The 22,625-nt window shown below is 26.3% G+C and overlaps 2 protein-coding genes across 5 annotated transcripts in view; one reads left to right on the plus strand and one right to left on the minus strand.

Annotated features, from left to right (window-relative positions):
• CngA (Cyclic nucleotide-gated ion channel subunit A) overlaps positions 1–22,625 on the plus strand; it is a 187,432-nt gene that overhangs the window by 103,793 nt on the left and 61,014 nt on the right. For all 3 annotated transcript variants that reach the window (XM_089223064.1, XM_089223066.1, XM_089223065.1), the window contains exon 4: positions 1,357–1,518. In XM_089223064.1, coding sequence (XP_089079190.1) covers positions 1,357–1,518 — 162 coding nt within the window. The remainder of the gene's footprint in view (positions 1–1,356; positions 1,519–22,625) is intronic.
• Positions 12,103–18,586, minus strand: LOC149057350 (salivary endonuclease-like). 2 transcript variants are annotated; one of them, XM_089224260.1, is made up of 4 exons: positions 18,464–18,586; positions 16,880–17,169; positions 16,076–16,297; positions 12,103–12,817 (listed from the first exon to the last, which is right to left on the minus strand). In XM_089224260.1, exons 2-4 carry the CDS (start codon positions 17,156–17,158, stop codon positions 12,344–12,346), a joined length of 975 nt encoding a protein of 324 aa, XP_089080386.1. In that variant the 5' UTR covers positions 17,159–17,169; positions 18,464–18,586; the 3' UTR covers positions 12,103–12,343. The 2 variants fall into 2 exon arrangements, with proteins under 2 accessions (XP_089080386.1, XP_089080385.1); XM_089224259.1 differs by lacking the exon at positions 18,464–18,586 and adding an exon at positions 17,337–17,504.

Below are 22,625 nucleotides of genomic sequence, written 5' to 3' on the forward strand. Positions count from 1 at the left end.
TATAAAAAATTATGATAATTGGCCAAAGTCTAAAGGATAGAAAGAGCAGGTTTCGATTCTATTACCATTTTAAGTATTATTCGACAATAATGATACTATATATCATCGTTGTATAATGTAAGCGAAACCCACTTATGAGCCCATTTCTTTCAAATCATATTATGTATCTCTCCAATTTCACTGGTAAATATTTGAAGAGACGACGAGGTCTAGAGATTTTTTCGTTTTTCAAATCATAAATTATTATGTATCTAGCTCTATAGGATAATATATCAAATAAGTGGTAACGCTTGCGTGAATATAATATAATATATATTGACATACTAAAATTATTTTTTGTTTAGAATATACCTGCAATAAAAAAAATTTCTGAATACACATAACCAATAATCTAATACATATATGTGCTTATTTAATTTTGGTTATTTAAAACGCTAACTATTAGGTTTTAAAAAGTTCACAAAAAGCTCTTTGATGATGATTCATACATTATTCGGAAATTCGTTAAAATTTCTTTGGTTTGATACTGGAAAAAATATAGTCTATTACTCTATTGTTTGAAAGTCAATTGCAGAAAATATTAATAATTTGTGGCTATAATAAATTATTGCCAGAAAACGATTTTATCGAGTAAGTATTTTATTTGAACGATTATGGTGGAGTAATATTAGTACAAAACGAAAAACTTACAGCTTAGAGTAGTTAGGAATGTTAAGAGTTTTGTTATTTTAAAAACGTTAAATTAACATTTAGTATTTCGTCATAAATTTGTTTTTTCATTTATAAATGATATTGATAAGATATTTTCATAGCGTTCGTAAATAAATTATCCCCAATATTATAAGTGTGAAACTAATATTTCTGAATTGCATAGTTTACCAAAAAAAAAATTTATAAGTATTAAGCATGCAAATTATCTTTATTATATGTTGTAACATTCATAATATCCTATACCACGTAGTAATGTGTATAACCACATAATCTGATAACTAGTATTTTAGATGTGGAAGAAAAATAAACTATTCATTTATTACCATGTGATGTTAAAATGTTTATATTTTTATTGAATTTTTACACTATATTATACCTACTAGTTATTAATCTTTAAACAGTTAAATTCATTTTGCAGCTACGTATTTTGGGACAGTCTATATAGTCTTCTATTTAAATAGCTGCAATCAAATGATATTATGCAACTTTGATATTTAATAAACATTTTACTTCACTCTAACATTTTTATCTCCTGCAACCTAGACACCTACACCTTGAAAAAAAAATATTTATGTAAAATAAACATAGATGATAATGTATGAGAGTCAGGTGTCTTTTTGTAATACAAAATATTTGTTTTCACAGTCGAATAAATGGGGCAGCTCAAGAAAGGTACACGAAAGATCCACTGGACCGGACTGGTTCGAAACGAAAATGGCTAACGCAAAGCTAGAGAAAAAAAGATCATCGAAGTGTTTTTGGAGCTCATCATTCGTAGTGGACCCAACCACGCACTTTCATTATAAGGTGAGTGATATCATTAAATTTGTTTGAACCAATCTACGTATTCTATAATTACGAGAGTATTGACTATAATAGATATATCAAACTAATAGTCAAGAACGTAATTCGTCGATTGATTCATGTGAATTGATTCATATTGTCAATAAAAACTATTTTGGAATATTTTTGGCAAGTCGTATTCTACATGTCATTATTATTTATCAAGAAATATGTAAACAATAAACATTTGTTTATAGTTTATTAATTAAATTTATTATAATACAGTGATATATGAAATGGAGATATCTAATAGGGGGAAAAAAATGTTTTAAACGAAATTCTATTTACAACACATAGTAGCCGAAGTAGAATCTTGAATGATAATAGAAATAAAGAGCACGGGGGAGTAATAATTCTGCTGTTCAGTAGCTTGCGTAGAATTTACCTTGTCACTGTGAAGATCAATTGTAACCGAAATTTTAATTTAATGATAAATGCATGCATACACAAAACGATTCTTAGCGGAAACTCTCAATCATTTTAGTATATATTATAATATTATATTGCTACAAATAATTTTTAAAGTCATAAGGTACCTAAGTAGAACAAACTTTTTCCAAAAACCAAATGCTTATACTTATATATAATACATAATAATAATTATGGTATTATTATTACATAATATTATAATACTGCCTAACTACAATAATAATTTAACTTTGAGCATAGACTTTTAAATAAAAAAGGGCATATTTTAGATACTCTTAAACCATCCTATAATCCTACAACTTACAAAGAATTCCATATTACCCAATTAAATAAATTTAAAACTAATTGACCGAAGATAACAATTATTATCATTAAAATTATCATAAATATAGATGATTTGTGTAGATGAAAATAATGGAGATTGATACTTTGAAAAACGTGTATGACAGTGATAACGACCGCAGTACGTATGTGATCGCAGTGTATGGGATGGCTGCAGTTGAGTTAAAATAACAAGATAATATAAAAATAAAAAAGATTAATCCAGATTTGAGTCAATGAAAGATAATGACAATATATGTAATGGAACTATGGAGTCACATAATTATAATAAATAATATTATATCGAGGAAAAAATGGTAGGCAAAAACATTTAATATTGATATTTAAATATAATAGTTAAGTACGTGTTTATTTATCCCTTTAAAATGTATAATTCATACAATAAGTAAAACAATTAATATTAATAAATTGTATTATTATTATTAAGCTCTCTAAACAAGTAATTAGAAGTCAAACATATTACAATGTAATATAATATAAATCACGTGATTTACAGTTCTTATTAAAGACAAAATAACACACCGACATGGTGTATAAATTAAAATCTGGAGGAACTCTCTCTACTAAATAGTAGATAGTGTATTTTGAGTATGTTTGAATCAGTGTTCCGCTGTAGTAAAGTATCTGCTAAATTTAAATTATGTAAGAAAAACTATTCAGAGTGGAGAGTATGGGCAGTCTCTAATTTTACTAAGTAAAATTTCCTGTCAACAATTACGATTGAAGATCATCTCAATTTTTTTATTCCAAAAAGTCTTATTCATAAAAAAAAACACATAATTATAAAACATTAAAATAAAACTTAATATCCAATAATGCTTGAATCAGTTAAAAATAAGAATTAAAAAAATATATTTAGAATTATATAATATTTTTAATCAAATATATGTTATCGATTATATTAATTGTTTCATAAAAAACACTGATATCCGTAATATATATATGTATATATGTATAGTTGTTTGATATTATAATTTGTCTAATTCATTTTTTATTGTGAATTTTCATTCTTGCCTATTAGACTATCAATCAAGCGCAATTTATTTTGTGAGATTTAAATACAGTACTAAAAATTATGTACAAAAATGGTTTAAAAAAGTATTAAAATATAATGAAGTTTGTCAAGAATTAAAAAATCTACGTATCTTTAAAAGTGATTTAAATAATTGCTATTTTTTTATATAAAAATAAAAATTATTGAGTTTCGATGCAGTTATACTTTATTAGACTACAACTGCTTTACTTCACATATTTTTATTTTCAGTAAAGCCGTAAGTAGGTATTAATCTTTGTCTACATATTTTATATTACAAATTAGTACTAATACACTATAATTTATACACAAAACTTGTACAGTCAATTCACTACGCAATTACGATTTAAAACATTGTTACTTATACCTCGGTAATTGATATAAAAATAAAAGTCATGAATAATAAATTCTATTATCTTATATCTGTTATTATGCCCTGTACGGCTGTACGCATGTAATCTACAATAAAATAACTATAAACTGGTATATATGTATATATTATAAGTTAACATACCAACGTTATGAATGAATCATAAACGTAAAAAAATCAGGAGACTGCATAGTAAGTATGAAATTCAAATAATATTTGTAGACTTTTAACACATTTTTGATTATAAAAAATATTTTATATTTTAATTGTCTTTGTATTTAACGCAAATATTTTGTTGCCAAATACAAGTATTATTGTCTATTGATCACAAATGGGTATACCTAACGATATGTGAATGACCTTTTTCATCTGTAAAAATAAATAATGTCGCCCACCAATCAAATATATATTTGTGCCTCATCAACAAAAACAATAAAACATTGTTTACCACACTAAGTGAAAATTTCCCTCGTATATAAAGTATTCAAAATGAACCTATTAATATTCATTTGACATTTTAATAAATAATTATCCGTTATTTTGACTACCGAAATAATATAATCATTTACCATTTAATATTATTCAATTAGAGTTTGTGGTTATTTATGTTACACGCAGTTATGGCGTAGTTAGTTATTAAAACATCATACATTTTAATTAATTCCTGTTAAGACGGTAAGGTGCCCATATTCATAAAATAAAGACCAATACTAAGGGTTTAGAATTTTACTTATTCGAATACTTCTAAAATGGATATGTAATATTCCATTTTTATTAAACACAATTAGACCATATTGACCTCTGATATTAAAACTTAATAATTACAAAACAAAATAATAAGCGATTTAAAATAAGATGCGTGATTTCTGAAATCCGAATACAATTCGAATAAAGAATGCTTAAAAACGTTAAAAATTAAACACCAAATCTACGATGAATAGTAAATATTTCAAATTTACGACCTAGGTACTTGCACCTATCTCAAGTACGTTGATTTTCTATAAATCGTCATCAACATAAAATGTACCTACGTATAGAATTAATTGATTTTCAATCAACCGTCGGCCAAATTGTAATATGGATAATGAATTATAAATATGAAACACGATGAACCAAGTTTTATATTTCAACCACGTACTTAAAAACGAGCTCATTTTCTACTAAAAATATTTTTGAAAATAACGGTTTCCGAATAGGTAAAAATAGTTATTTTGACAAACTTCTAAACATTTATTTTACTATACAGCTAGAGTGACTTTAACTTAAATTCCGAGACGAATCGTGAAATTTATCTTAAACAATTATAATTATATTATATTATAATGTTAGTATTTGGTATTACATTCATTTAACAGCTGAAAGAAAAAATTAAAAAAATTAAAAAATAGAATTTGAACAAATTCATTATTTAAGAGAAAATAAGAATCGCCCTGTAAAACTTTTAACACGTTAAATACAATCATATAATCTATAAAAAATGTGAATAATATTTGTTTAACATTTTTTATTAATTTATAATATTTTAATTCATTACTAAACATAGTGTAATCTAATTGCTGATACTCAACACAAAAATTAATAAATACCCAACAATATAGGTAGGTGATGATTTGTATAGTTTAAATTTTTTTTAAATAAAATATTTTAACACTAATTAAAAGGAAGTTTATTTAATACAACCATTTTTAAAACTTATGTTAAAAAAAGTTATGATCTCAAATTTTTACTATAGTAATTAAAGTATTAATAGTTTCCTATTTAATATCATTGTTCATTATTATACAAATAACCATACAAATATAATATACAGATAGAAGCTATTCATTTCTGAAGGGCTTATAGAGTTTATTAAAAAGTTCATCCAGCCGTATTATTTTGTTTGAGAGTAGGACCAAAACTGAAAATTGCATATGGTTTTATAAACAAATTATAAAATTAAATATTAGATATTAGGGTTGTATTAAGTAGTATATTATATGAAGTTCCCCAAGAAATATTTTAAAGTTTAGGAGCATTTATTAGAAATCTACAAGACACAAAATCATCATAATCTTATTTAAATGTATTTCTCATCTATATAGTAGATAACATATTATTATAATACGATATATTTCAACTTTATTTATTATTCACAAAAAAGTACTAGATCATCTAGGTACCAAAAAGTTCTTGGGCTTAATTTTATTATATTCAATAATTTGACTTCAATAAGAGTTATACATATTTTATAGTAAAGTTATACTGTATAGACAAATCGTTAAAATGGCGATAACGTCAAAAACTATAGTTAATCAATTACATACCTATATTATTATAGTGTTCAGTAGACACTTGTGTTGTCTATACACCATAAACTCGTTTAATATTCTATACCGTGCTCATCAGTTATATTTTCAGACAATATCAACTTAATGTATTTCTATATTTTACATATGAAAATATTATTACAAAAATATTCCAACAATTATACAGATCTGCACGTAAAACGCCTAAACGTTTTGAGTAAATTAAAATTGTAACCTACATTGGCGTACTATGTTGCCGGTCCATTAAAATACATTGGCATGTGTGCGAAGCGAGTAATAGTTTCATAAAATGCGAGCGGGGGCCACAATTTTACAATCGACGGCCGATGCATGTTAAAAACAGCAATGAAAATATACAATGGTAAATTTGATTACGATGGTAAGATGAATAAAAACATGAGCACGTTAAACACACATTAAATTCGCACATATACATTATACACCTACACGGCGCACCGTGGAAACGATCAGTTACAATAATAACTCTGAAAATGTTCACTTGCATATTTTCCTACATTTTCGTTACGTTAAAATTACTTCCATAGAACTGTTTATGGAGCTTATGAATGCGTTCATTTGGTATTCCACAGAATATTTATTTAAACCTTCTATAACGCGTATGTATAGAACTGTGTAACGTATCCAGTATAATTCGTACAGAAAAATACTAACAATTTAAAATTTAAAAATTTCAACTTTTACCAACGTCGTGATCAATTTGAAAAGTTGTAAGGAGCTAAAAATTAAAAAAATCGTTATGTCGAGCTCCATAATAAACTTTAAAGATGTAATATTAAATGGTTTGATTTAGTAGGTATTCAAATGATTTCCCATCAACGAAAAATTGATTAAAAAAAATTTGAATTTTATTGATAAGCAAAATATATCGTCGTTTACTTATTTTAAATAAATTATTGTCTTTTCCATAATTATTTTTAAGTAATCGAAAAATTAATAATTATTAACTACTATTTACCTAATAAAGCCTTTTGTAGTAACTTAACCCAATAGATAATTTTGAATATTATAACAATAGTATTATCCATAATAATAATTTTCTAAGTCTGTGTATTGAAACTTCATTAAGCTGTTATGTCAGGTTAAATCAAGTTTCAGTTAAGCAACTTTTTCTTTGTATTGTTTACAGGAAGGTCAACTATAAAGTTAGCTCGAAATATTTGATAGTTGTAAAAAATAACATTAAAACAAATACACTTATTTTGAAGTAATTGTTTTTTTATTGATAAGCTTCGAAATATACATATAACACATTCAAAAGATTTAACTTACAATTTTTACTAAAACATACGGTAGATAAATAATCAAAGTCAATCTATGAGTTTCGAAATGGATAATGATTATTAATTAATGCATTTCAATTTTTCACACAATATCTATAATCAATTTCAGATTCGGATATTTTGCGACCCAGTGCAGCCGGTATTTCCCCACCTTTAAAATTATAAATTATAATAATTTATATGTAATAAACATATATGACTACATAATTATGTAGGTAGGTACCTACTAAAATATAATGAAAAATAATTTGATATTTCCATTAAGAATAACACCAAGATACATATTATACATTATATTTTTATGCACAGTTTGCAGTTAGAAATCAAATAAATTCATAATTTGTATAGATAAATGTGAAACGAATACAAAATTCTTTATTGAATATTGGGTTTTATTAATAACTTTTGAATTGAAAAAACTTTGATCTTTTAGATGTTTATCTATTTTTGTTTAATGCATTCAGGCACAAAATTACACTGCCAGTATCCCTTTAAACTTTAAATTCAATAAAATATTGATGTTAATTAAAGGGTAATAATTATTACAAGTTTTACAAAAAAGTTTAGCTCTTAGGCTTCCTTTAAACATGTAACATTATTTTACGTTTTTGTTATTGGGAATTTACGTTGTAAATATATTATGAATTCTAAATGTATGGACAATTTTATGCTGATACATTGAAAATGTACAATATGAAGCCACAAAACTTTCGGTTCACTCTTGGGAAAATCACAATTAGCCAGTTCTCATCTAAATTATTTACAATTTTTATTTGAACAATTTTTAAACAGTCTATTTAAATATTACATTGAGTTCTACAACATAGCATCCTCATTTATTAAAAATATAATATTTTTCACTTTCGGTATAAAATAATTGTATAAATACCTAAAAATAATATATCAGAAACCATTGTATGGTCACTGATCAGTGCTCATGCAGCCCTATTTTTCGTCAATAATAATATTTTTTAAATTTAATTTTTGTAATTTTTAAGCTCGTGTTGTTTTCAATTTTTTGAGATGTTTTGTACTTTTTAAGAAGTATTTTGTGGAGATATAAATTTCTGTTTTTCAAATTAGAACCTTTATTTTCTAATATAAATTATTAGTTAGATAACTTTTCAGAAAATATGTTGACATATCAGAATAAAAATATTAACAAATCATTTTTTAGTTACTCAACTTAGTCTACTATCGATTATATTTCCGTTCTATTGATCCATCGACAGTAATTTGTAAAAGGGACGTGTATAATTAATAAACTTCAGATTGGTGAGGCATGGTCGTAAGCTCATTCTAGGAAAACGTACTGAACGTACGCACCAGCTACAGCTGCTAGCTCCCGGATGGGTGATCCTTGTAACACATACACAAACACGTGTCACAACCCTACCAACTTAAAAAGCTACAAACAAAACATGCAAAAATAATCCTACTGAACTTACCAACCTACAACTAATGGCCAATAATCTATGTTGCCGAGGTTTCTCTCTAACAAAAAAAAAAACAATTTATAAGCTATAATATCAAGTATGACATGTATTTTAGATTTTTAAATTATTTTAAAGTACTATCATGCTTATCATAAAAATTTGAATGACTGAAAAACTACTCATTTTAATTTTTAATTAGGTACCTACGTTAACATTTATAAAAAAAATAAAAATAAAATTCAAAATAACTTAACAGTAAAAAACAGGGTTCTCATCTGAAAAAACATAAGTTTGCACAAACGACACTTCTTAAGTAGTACCTACAAAAAAAAAAGAAATATTAAGTCTTTCATTACAAATTATAATTTATAATAATTTATCTTTTTTCAGTATTGTTTTAAAAATTATATTTTCAGTGTTGAAATTTTACATGGATTAATGATAAATACTCGCATGTGTGAATAAGTCAAGTTTTTTTTTAACAATAAATTCAATTTTAATTGATTAACAATATTAATTGCATATTGTAGACAGCTAAAAATATTTAGAAAATTATATTAACAGCGAACTTATTAAGTTTTGTAGAAACACAGATGATACATCTGTTCAAAATAATAAATTGTAGCAATCATTCATATAGTTTTGATGAACCAAATACCCCCTGTTACTTTTTATTAATTCGTCAAATATTTGCTAAAACAATATTCACTGAAAACTTTTCAACTTAGAATATTAAATAAGAGAGATGTAATTTTAGTTTATAAGTTTAAATTCTAACCAACAACACTGATTTCAAATTTAATTAATATTTTTATACTTAATGTCTGTCAAAATATCTTTCTATTTACAAATTCATACAAAGTGAATTTAAATGTTTAAATAAAATATTATGTAAGTAAAATTTCAATTGAAAATGAAATAATAACATAAATAAGTACTGTAACTTGAAATTAATTATTGATAGTGTTTAACTAGTTATATAATATATTGTTTAAAATATAGGTAGTTCAACTGTTGTATTTAATTCTAGATTATGATTAATTGTAAGTTTTAGTACATATTTAAAAAATATAAATCAATTAAAAATAATACCACTATAATTGCATATTTGATTTATATGATTTAAAAAATAATAAGTCTTACAGCCTGACCAATAAAAACATATTGGTATTGTAATTTTTAAAAGACTAGAACAAAACATTTATAAAGTTCTTTTTTTAGACTTTTAATAATGTTACCATACATTCTACTGTACTAGGCACATAGGTTTGATTAAACTAAGACAGGTACCTACCTAAAGATGTATACTGGTTTTAATTAATTACTGGTTAGGTTACCCTTCGATGTCAAAATTATCTATAGAGTTTTTGGTAAAAATATTTCCATTGACCCTTACGGTTTTTGAATTTGATTTAAGTTCAAATACTGGGCTCAACCCTAAGTGAAAATAAGTCAGCCAAAATATTTAATTACATCATCAACTTATATATTTTTTTCTATTAACTGTTAGATACAATAAGTAAATTTATAGACAAATACAAAGCTTAACGAAATTTTTTGTTAGGTATATTTAACTAGGTACAAAAAATATACGGATATTTGCCAAACGTGATTAGATTTTAGAAACGGTTTATGGATAGTTTTTGAGACCTTATAAAAATTATAACTGTATAATATTATTATACACTGTCTCAAGATTTAGTACAAATTGGATTAATTTGTATCTGGCTATTTATTTATCATATTTTAGTTTTTGCTATATTATATTATAATAATCCACTGACCCATCACCCACACGTTTGTAATATCGACAACCATCTATATCCATGATTACACAATCGCATTCAATTATTATTAATTATTATTTATTATCATAAGCTTATAATTATTATGCAGTCTTCCCACACTGAGTTTTTAACGGACGATGATATCACGTCGAGTCTCGAGGTCGCGTCGTCTGTCCATCTGAATATTTACAGTTAGGCTCTCAGCATTATTATGTTCACGCAGACATACACCTAGACATAATTCCGATAAATTGTTTAGATCAAAATTAATTAGCTGCTGGCTATGGTGCACCATCGATAGCCGACGCGTGTCTAATCCCTTAGTTGATAATTGATAAATAATAATGTATTATGTTATTACTTATTAATATTTTTAGTAGGCGTCTGACCGGTATGACTATAATATTAGCTATTTTTTTTATCAAAATGTAATATTTAAAATGATATGAACAATAGCCACAGGACGTTTTTTTGTCCTACCATCCACATTATTCTATATTTATATAATTCGTCTCTGTATTACATTTTTTATTCTCTGTCCAAGAATACCTGCACGTTTGACTTTCTTGGTACAAATCAATAACTGTTATTATCAATTTAAAATACTTGTTTAAAATGTTATTTTCAATTTGTTCTACTTACATATATTATCTTATTATGAGTTAATTTATTTTTTATTATTATGTATATTATTGTTGTCTAACTAAATTTTAAAAACGTGATTCTTTGGGTCTTGGCATTGGGCTGGTGACATTGCTAAAAATATCATCTATGATTCATATACCTATGTAATATCACCTATGCAAGATAATCGAATGGTTACTACAAGTTACAATACTAATTGACAAGTCGTACTATCACTCACTAGTCTTAAAGTTTATAGTTTAAAAAAGTTACACGAATACATGATACTATTTGTTAATAACTACATATTTTATTTTAAAAAGTAATCCAATTAATCAATTTTAATGACTATACACTTATTATTTTGAAAAATTTTATCTTTTTTTAAAATATTATTTTTGTATAATTTAACGTAATTTCAAACTACATTTTAAAAAAAATGATAATTTTTAACATTTTAAGTTATTTACTTTTTTTGAATGACGCCATACATTTTTAATTTCATATTCTGAAGCAGAATAGTGTTTTAAGTATTTCCATCCATGAAATAAAATTTCAGTTCATTAGTTTTAAACTTTTAAAATGTATATTAACGGAATAGAACAATAGTTTACAGGCGATGTCACGGAATCTTTGATAGTCATAAAAATAATAACACTGAGATAAAGTGATTCATTAAGCTAGTCACACTCATATTCTCAGTCAATTTTTAAATTTGTTTTTTGTATATTAAACATTCTGCAACCTTTATAACAGTTTATTAAAAAAATATCTTAGTTTCACTACTTCTTATTTTAATATTACTATTCTTATTTTAAAGTAGTATAAATTTCTAAAAATGTGTTAATTAAGCAGAGTGAAATACTACTCCCTGCACTCAGCTCAACTTAAAATAGGTAGGTACCTAATTAATAACGATATACAAAAAAAAAAACACTATTTATTCAACTTCTGGAAAAAATAATTTACAAAATCAGCTTTAGGAAATCTCGCTTATTTAAAAAGTGAAAAATTAAATATTTTTCATTAAAAAAAAAAACACAAAAATGGTCGCTGGAAACGTGCAGTGTAGCTGTTACAACGCGTACACCGTAAACTGAATATATAATATTATTTGTCGATATTGCGGCAGACTCCTCGACACTCCATCGGCCGACCGATTCACTCGACTCTCTCATCGTCAATATTGTATTCTTCTGCTTCGTCTTCATCGTTGTCATCGTCCTCCTCGTCGTCGTCGCCTGATATCATTGCCTCGCTCTCGGCAGTGGCCGGCGGCGGTGGCAGTCTGTTCAACAACTTCACCTCAGTGCCGCCGACTATGGCCGCCGCAGCCTCCGGGACCGTTTCCACGAGTTGTTGCAAAGTGCAGCAAAATGACCGACCGGCCACTACGGCGGCCTGCCAGTTGCCGTCCACGCAAACTTCCATGTCGCCGCAGGGTGGGTCGGTCGCCCTCTCCAGTGGGTCGTTAGAACAGACAAATGCGATACCGGCGCCGGTGGACCAGTCGACTACGGCTTTCCACAGCCACGTGGCCACCGGAATCCGACCGTCGATGGTCAAGAAAAGAGGCTTTCCGCCCACCAGCACCTGTCCGTGCGTGCCCACGTACGCTTCTAACGTCTTGTAGTTCTGAAACATAACCGTGGTTCTGTATGTTAAGTGTATTTTCACTTCTCCTGACAAACATCATAATTGATTAGGTTTCGCGAGAACTCAATTAGAAATTAAGCAAATATCCGAAATGCATATTTTGGAAACATCGTGATTTCCCTCAAATTGTTAGATATCTGTTTTCCTCAGCTATTTCATTTCGACTTATCATTTTATTCATTTTTCTCAGAATAAAAAATAAAAGTATTTTACATTTTATTCCAAAAATTGTTTTAAACAATACAAGTACCTTTTTCCGTTCACACATTAATATTATTTAATTTACGAGTAATTGTAATTGTAATTGTATTATAACAGAAATTATTAGATTTGATTTTAGTTCTTGTATAATATATCAACAATCAATATTTTACTATATTTTATTGTAATGAAGTTTATTATTATGTTTTTACCTACACACAAATATATAGAACTATATAAATAGGCTAAAAATGATGGGATTCTATCCAAGTTAACAAATAATTCTATATACGTATATTTTCAATAATTATTTTGTAAATGAGCAGTGGAGGAAAGTGAATTAGATTTGTTTTTTAAGATATGCTATTCTAAGAACCATATCCTTTTTATCTGCTTTGGGAACGAAATTCAAATGGGTTTCAATTATAACGGAACATTAAAATGTCGGTAAAGGTTAAAGAATTGGAACGTGTAAAGTCAATATTCAGTAGAATAAATGGTTTTTTTTTTTTTATAAAACTCTGTTTAACATGATAAAGCGGATATTTGATTAGGAAGTTTTCGAAAAATTCTCAGTTATCGACTTTACGACTACTGAGGTTTGAGCTCTAAATAGAATGCGTGTTTGAGAAGTCGGTTATGGATCAACCCCATCGAATACACAGCTAGGTATGTTTAATACATTATAATCAATCTGCATAACTACCTGTAATCATTCAACAAAACTCTGTGAACCTATATAGTAATATTACGAGTATTACAGCATTGACCGACAAACGTATTGTACTGGACAGTATGATGAAAACGTTTATTTAAAAACATTAATGTGTATAATTTCATACTATAATAATACACTAATATAATTATAGCAATAACAGGAGAAAAAGTAATGTAGCTACCTACACCTACATTAAAGAATTTATGTTACAAAATCATTTTATAATACATTTTTCTATATTTTGTAGGTATATATCAGCAAGATTGTTCCCTCACAGCCAAAATTAACTTTATTTAATAATAATTTACCACAACACATTTCGCTATATATTTTATATTGTTGAAGAGCTGTTGTTTTGGTATAATTTATAGTGTATTATTATTATTAAATTGGCGAATATAATATTATTATACATTTATCATTTAATCTCCTATTAGCTCTAGATCACTTATTTCAAAATATTATATTATTGTTCCCTCCGTTTGAAGTCCCTGAGCACATTCCTTTATACCGGGACCAGGGGGAGTAGGTATCTGGATACAGATATAGTTTTTATTTTTGTTTGAGGATGAAGCCAGAAATGTTTTGGCTGATTTTTGAACCTAGGCTTGAGAGTACACAATATGTTGCGTGTGATATAAATACATGTGGTCCTGTAACAGACTGAATCTCATATAATATTTATTGTAAGACAACATCGAAAATTCACAGAAGACAAATTGAGAAAAAGAGTTTGTACCGCAACAGAACAATCTTTGAATTTAAGTACTAATTGAAAATTGTATTACCTAAAACTATACTTAGAAAATCCAAAAATTAGAATTTGAATATATTTATAAGAATATAATGATTTAAACAATATTTAGTGAATCGCCTTGAATATATAATATATAATAGATGTACGTAAATATTTCAACCCTAAGTCAATGTCCAAAATGTAGTGTAAGTACATGAAATGTGGCATTTATTTACTCACAAAACACTCGTCTTGTAGTAAATATTTAACACTATATCATACTGTACAATATATACTTGCCTGTTAAATATTACAATATCGTACAATGTAACGGCACAAACCATACTAAAATGGTTTTTCTCAAAGCCAACTGATTATAGGAAAAAACCTAAACAAAAATGGAACATAATGGCAAAATAAAATCACATGCCTCATAGAAGCATGCTCAAATGGCGCGTCAAACACAAGATCGACCGGCCAATCAGGAGATACATCGTATCGACAAACGAGTGTTATATTACACCAGCCCGTTTGTCGAGACAGCCAAGAAGAAACTGAAGCTGAAGAAACCAACCAGCAGCGATCCAGCTCTAGAACGACGAAGAATACATCAGATCACGACTATGATTCCAAGCATCGGCAGGAATAACGATCTGAACCCATTGCCATCAACCAAACCAGGACCGTGGACAACAAACCAGCCGTCTTTGTCGACAGCGCACTTTGCTGGTTCCTATCTCACCGACTGACACAACTAAATCGACGTACACCTCACAGAGTTATCGATTATCGGCTACAATCTAATCCAAACGTCCGACGAACGCTCTAGACGTGTCGTTGATTGTGCCGGTCGTCTGCGAGTCGAGCACCTGCGGTATATCTGTCGTGTCAGCTGTGAAGCAGTCCAGCAGCGGACAGTGATCATTTTCCTTTTGCACGGCTGATACCCGTACAGTGACCACGGGAAACCATAAAATAGCACTCTTCAAAGCTTACAAATTTGAGTCCTTCCGAGTGCACCTGCTTAGTTCACGCATCCCGGTCGGCCCTTGTTGCCAAATGCCACTTGTTTAAGCTGGTCTGACACAGTGCCGTATCCCGAATTGTATGTAACACTAATAATTGTTCACGAACACCCCACCCGCCGAATCGAGGGTATTAGGTCGTCGGGCGTGCGGTACTCCGTCCCCTATATTTTTATTCTTATAGTTTCAATATAAAAAAAATTACAATTAATTGTTCATAATTTATATTGAAGACTAAATTATTACTATGTGGCGACTCGCCGACGGTGAGCACCGTCTCAACAATTCAAACGTGATTACATGTGTTTACGAATATGAAATTATTAATAATAGTAATATATCTTCACATAGACTATGTAATATCTAAAGCTAATTGATAATACCTCTAGACCAAACTGCTGCTGTAAATTTTTTTCAACTTAGATTTCGATAAGACTATACATTTGGTTCAATAATGTTTAAAACAAGTCGTTTTGAACGCTTCTTGCCCTTTTTAAAATATATGCATAAAAAACACATTCCATAGCAATATTTAATATTTATAATATCATACTTACATCTATTGCATACGATCTGATAGTAGATTCAATAAGTGTCCACGCTTGTTGATTCACAGATTTCCATTTAGGGGTTATGTTAGCATAAAAAAATGTTCCCAATTGCTTATAGTCTTCGGAAAAATCGGCATTGCTTGCTAAATGTCCTTCAGTTAAAAATGATGAATCAGTAATCGTATCTTCATTGTTATATATATATTTGAATAGAGCTGCTTGATGCTTCTATATATATTTATATATATATACATAATAAATTAAACTTTAGAAAACAAAAATATACCTAATTAATTTCTGTACGGCTATATTTATATAGTAATAAATGCATTATTATTATAGCACTTTACATGTTATTGGTTCTTTTAGTCATTCTAATTCATATATTTTCTATTTTTATGCATACTTAAGTTACAAATTTGAATATGATCGTAGACACTCATGAGAAAAATTAACATTATGTTTAAACAACCTAATCTTTAACGAAATAGAATCCCAATATGGCAGTTTATTTAACAATAAATAATTATGATAACAATATTAGGTTAATAATATGTTATATTATTCACTGCATAGTATAATATGCATGTATTGGTATTTTTAAAAATAATTCAATGATTTTTTTAATATTATATGATTACCTGTTTTTACAAATATATTTCATCTATTTGAGTTGTTAAAGAATAAATTAATTTTTAAAATTTAAAATTTAAAAACTATTGGCAAATCGAGTTTAATTTATGAAAACAATATAGTTATTGTCAAGTGTAAAGATTTAAAAAAAAAAATTAAAAACTTATTTTGCATTACTTTTGTATAAAAACACGCTATATTTTCCGGATACAAATTTATATTTCGAGTTGCAACTGGTGGTTGAATCACAGTAACAAATTTTTGAAGTGATAAGCCATCAATTTCAAATTTTACGTAAATTGTCTTCAATGATAATTCATCATAACAAATTTCTAAATCCACAATTCCACCGTTTCTTTTAACCTTTAATAACGAATAATAACCCAAACATTTTTTATTAGTAATCACCAATGCTGAAAGGGTACCATGAATTGTTGGTTTTTTATGATATATCATAAATGGATGACCTGAAATATAAACACAATGTCACAACATTTTATAAATTTAGTTTAATATACAGCAACACTTTGAATATTATTTCAGAATACTATAGATAATTATTTTTGTTATAATAAATTATATTATGTAAATATTTTGTAAATTAAATTTGATGCAATTAACACATGTGTTATACCTGTTTTACATAATTCTGGAATTATTTTGATTTGATTAGATGTTGCGATCGTGAAAGTATTAAGTATTAAAAATATTAAATATTCCATATTTATATAATTAAAAACATAATTCCCATATTATCAGATCTTACTAAGCTTCAAAATAATGAAATATTTATCATATACCAACAACAATATTGTTACATACCATACTTGATTATTGAACTAGGTTTATAATATATAATATGAGTTGTGAGTTACGGCTAATGGAAATAATACTTATTATTGTATATTTTTCTACTAGTTAAATAAAAGTTGTTTTTTTTTGTTTTTTTAAACAAATGAAATATGTTAAACATCTGTGGCAAACATAAAATTGTCAGTTAGTTTAAATATTTAAAATTTTAAACATTGATTTTTTTTTTTGTTAATAATATTTTTGATAAATCGATATATGCGTTGATTAAAATAAAATTTATTTAATTATTGTATTAAAATTTGTTGCCATTGTTTTAATTATATAATTTTATTAATTACAAATAAACAATTAAAATAATTCTTAATGACTAGACTAGTTTTTGTCATTTGATTTCACCATGAATTTATCAGTGCTACAAAGTACAAAGTATAATACTTAAAAAGTATAATCTTACGTATTTTATAAAACATATGTATAGGTGCTTAGAGTTAAATGTCAATAAAATGTATGTTTCCATAAATTAAGATAAAATTATATATAAACCATTAAGTAATATTTATTAAATAAGCAGAATTGCAACTATGTTTAAGGTAATTTTATAACAATTTTCTTTGGAAACAAAAATTGCAAAATATGGAATTAAACATATTATTGAAGTGATGCATATTGTCTATTAAAAATAAAACGATAAAGCGTTTGATTAAAAAAACACAATTAAATATTTTTATAAATGTTAAAATATAAGGATGAATAAAACATGATTTGGAATTTAATAGAAAATATAATATAGATAACCTGGAATACAGATAAATTAAGTTTTAATGGTTTGAAGAGATACAAAGCCTCGGGTAGTACATACAACATTCACTATTTAGAATAAATATGAAATGGAGAACTAAGTTACAAGTGATGAACTTAAAAAAAAATAATAATAAAGATCATAAATACTTATGTTGAGTGGACATCACTTTTTAAAGTTTTGCACGAAAAAAATGTATAAAAGAGCCACAACAATACTAATAACGTTATTAAACTGAAAAATGACAAGTAGGTATATTACCTACTATATATATATAATATTATATATATGAATTTAATATTGGCTATTCACGATTGAGTATTATATTTTTATATAATATTTTATATTTGAATCTAATTGTTTCGATCTAAACACTTTTATTTCATTTAATGATTCTTTTAATAATAATAAATTATACATTTTTTTATATTCCCAAAAACTAAATAATTATATATAAATTCGGCCAACTACAGCTAGTCAAACATTTCTGACTTTAGCTCGGTATAATATGACGATTATATCATACGTTATGACATATTGTGTACAGCTGCTCAGTACAATCATTCCATTATTACAATAGAACCTATCGTATATACATAATACACTTGTAATAACATGTAATATGTTGACACATTTTAAATATAATGAATGAAAAAAAAACATAATACAGTTTGTACTGTATTAAGTATTTAGTCATTTGTATTTTACCTATGTCAACATAAAATAAATGACGAAATTTCGTATCGATGTTATATTTTTTTAAATCATAGAATTATGAAATATTACTATCAATTTAAACGTTAGAATTATTTGGATTTTTGTTGTATTGTAGATTCTGTCTAAACTACATACTATTGAAAATATAAATACAGTTAATATTTTTTAGTAAATAAATTGCATTGCTGAATAAATTCTTAAACATTCCATTTGTAGTCTGATGTTGTAATATTATTTAGTGTATAGATAAACTGGATATTCTAACGAATCACAACATTTCTCATGTTATATTCAAACTTAACAAAAATCTGAATTTACTATGAATTAACAACTAGGAAATCAAATGGAACAACAAAAACGACTCAGGAAAATATCTGAGACTGAAAATTGATGAAAATTAAGATGGAAAATACACATGAACAAAAAATTAAACCAAGAGTACACTAGGCTAACGAACCCTGTACCCTTTATTAACCCGTATCTCAACCATACAAATTAAATGCTCTCTACTCCTATATACAGCAATAATAAGACCGTTAGTACCCTACGCGTGCTCTATCTGGACAGCTGCGCCTCGAAAACAAAGATCAAAATATTACAAACCCTTCAAAATAAATTTTTAATAATAGCACTAAAAGACCCGTGGTTAATGAGAAACAAACAACCACACTATAATACGGTTCTACCACATATATCTACTATGATAACACAGAAATTTAAAAATGTCCACGAAAAACTTCACAAAGTTGACGGAGCACTTCATTTCAAAATCAGCAAAATATCCACCAATCTAAAACTTAAACCTCGGCTACTGCAGGATATCCTGCTAGAACCTACAGATCACACGTCAATCTCAGATTATGATCTAGATTTATAAGCTAACCAAAATTAAAAAAAAAAATCATTGTGATAATATAAATATTGTCGTAAACATACTATTTTAATCATATTAATCGTATATAGTCTTTAACATTGTAAAAATACCTGGTATACTAAATTTTTTAAATAAAAAAAAAGTTAATATTTAGTTAGGGTATCAAATTATAATGTTAGAATTTAAAAAATTATTTATAGTCATAATATATTAATAGAAATAAATATGCCGCTTTTTATAAAAATTTTCAAACACCCGAAGTTGTCTATACGTCTATATTTTTAACTACAATCAACAATTGAAAATATTTTTATTGTTTAAATTCAATTTATTTTTTGTTACTTAACAATATTTTGTTTATTATTTTATATTATTGTATAATACTACTACTGTATTATTACAAAACAATTAGAGTAGAATATTACAAAGTGAAATTGAAAATAATTAAGTAAGTAATACTTAAATTTAATAAACACGTGTGATGAAATTAATATGAAATCAAATGTAAACAAAAATCTTAAATATTATTTGAATAAAACAAACTTGAGTGAAAATTATAATATATTTTACAAAATACAAGTATCTATGTCTTGAATAAAAACTTTAGTTAAAACCATCAGATGGCAGGCAGGTTACTTGCTTATATAAACTATAAATAATATTATATTTTTTAATACGGCTCGTGAAAATATTAAAAATTGTTCTAATGTCTCACTGTCGTTATATATTGCATTACTTTGATCGCATACATCTTATATCAAATACATACATCTGGTCTTTTTGAAAATTTCCACGTTTTTCTCAATGGATTTTTCAGTTATATTTTGCAATACTAAGACACATTGCACTTCACTACCATCACAGCTTGATGCAAAAACCTCCCAAGTGATACGTCAAGGAAGAATCAATACTTTGCATTTTCTTTAAAGTATAATTTTCTAATTCACATGACTACCTGATATGCGATACATAATATAAAATGTTTCAGGCGTTCCAGCAGCAAACGATACAAACGATGATATTTTTCATTTGATATGCTATTTACATAACATAATAATGTGACGAATAAAAACTAAAACTCTGTTTGTAAGATACTGTTTGATACTTCAGTGTATGATTTAAATATAATCATAGCTTTGAAGAAAATTTTATATACTTAAGGATGTGGGCATATTTTAACTGGTAATTGTATTAACCATCCAACTAAATAAATAAGTATATTAGGCGGTATAAAATCTCTGAAAAAAAAATAAAAGCTATCAATTACGTATTTAATGTGGTATTAAAAGATAAATTAGTACTCTTAAATATGACAGTAAACTAAAAATTAATATAAGTATATAATTGTATTACTTTATTATTATAAACAATATTAGGGAACAACTACATAACTCATGGCATACCCATGTAATCACAAAATCAATTTAAATATTAGAAGATAAAATTTGTAATACACCCCCTATTTTGTATTTGTTTACAAAAATTTCTTCATATAAAATCATTTTTAACACTGCTCATTGTAAAAGAATCATTATTTTTGTTTTATTTTTTTGGTTTTGTTTCTCAATATGATTTTAACTAAAAACATGAATAATTTAAAATTAGTATCAATATATTTGAAATATTATAATTAATTTTCTATTGGGTTAAAAAAATTGTTATAAAATAATTTATTTCAATATTTTTTAGACTTACTGAACTCGGAATAAAAATTTGAAATGACTAGATAACCTAGAATTAAATGATTAATTGAGCTTATGAGTATATATTTATATTATGTATTTTCGTCTATTTTTCTTAAACGGTAATGTTTATAACTCATTTACTGGCGAGGCATTTGTCAAGCTATAATCAATTAAAATACAGATCAAAAAATTATTGAATAAAATCTTTTAAAACATTCATCACAAACTAATCTACGTTTATTTCTTCATAGGCGTAGTTAAGGTATAAAATCGATTTAAATTTAAAATAAAATATCGAATGACTAAAAATAAAAAACCAATCTACAGTTTGAATTTGTTTTTATGTTGGAAAAGATTTATTACCCTAATAAAATTATAACACTTAAGTTGTAACGATGGAAGATATATTTTTTCGGTCCAATATTGATATGCGTACACATTTAATTCAATCTTTTAATAACAGTTTTTTGTATAAGGTTTATTCATCAATACCAATAGGTAGTTAAATTATACAAAGTATTATTCGTAAAAGTAATTTCTATTTAAGAAATGTAAATTATCAATATTAACTTATGTATTATGAACTAATAAAATAATAAAAATAGTATTTCAGACTAAAATTAATTTTATAAGAATATAAATTCCATAATTCTTTATAAAACCATTTCTCCATGACTATGCTTTTTAATTATTCAAAAATTATAAATTTTACCTACTTAAAAAATGTAGATACTCCATTAAACTTCTAAACTTTTTAATTAACACAGAAATTAGTTATCGTTTTTAAATGTATAAATCCACATTCAGCTAGAATGTTCTAAACAGTAACCGCAATGTATAGAATATCGTTCAACTAATCATGTACCAAGTCCAAACTACTTTTAACTTAATATATTAAGAAATAAATATCCATTAAAAAATGGATACATATTATATTACGGTCGTAATTTTTCCATAAAATTATTCCATTTTAGAATAATATTATCAACAAAATTGGTTTATTATTATATTGATTAAGTATACTTATATCATAAT

Source organism: Diuraphis noxia, unplaced genomic scaffold (assembly GCF_037042655.1).
Source record: "Diuraphis noxia isolate RWA-SAM2 unplaced genomic scaffold, SU_Dnox_SAM2 contig0003, whole genome shotgun sequence".
In the NCBI taxonomy this organism is placed as follows: Eukaryota; Metazoa; Arthropoda; class Insecta; order Hemiptera; family Aphididae; genus Diuraphis; species Diuraphis noxia.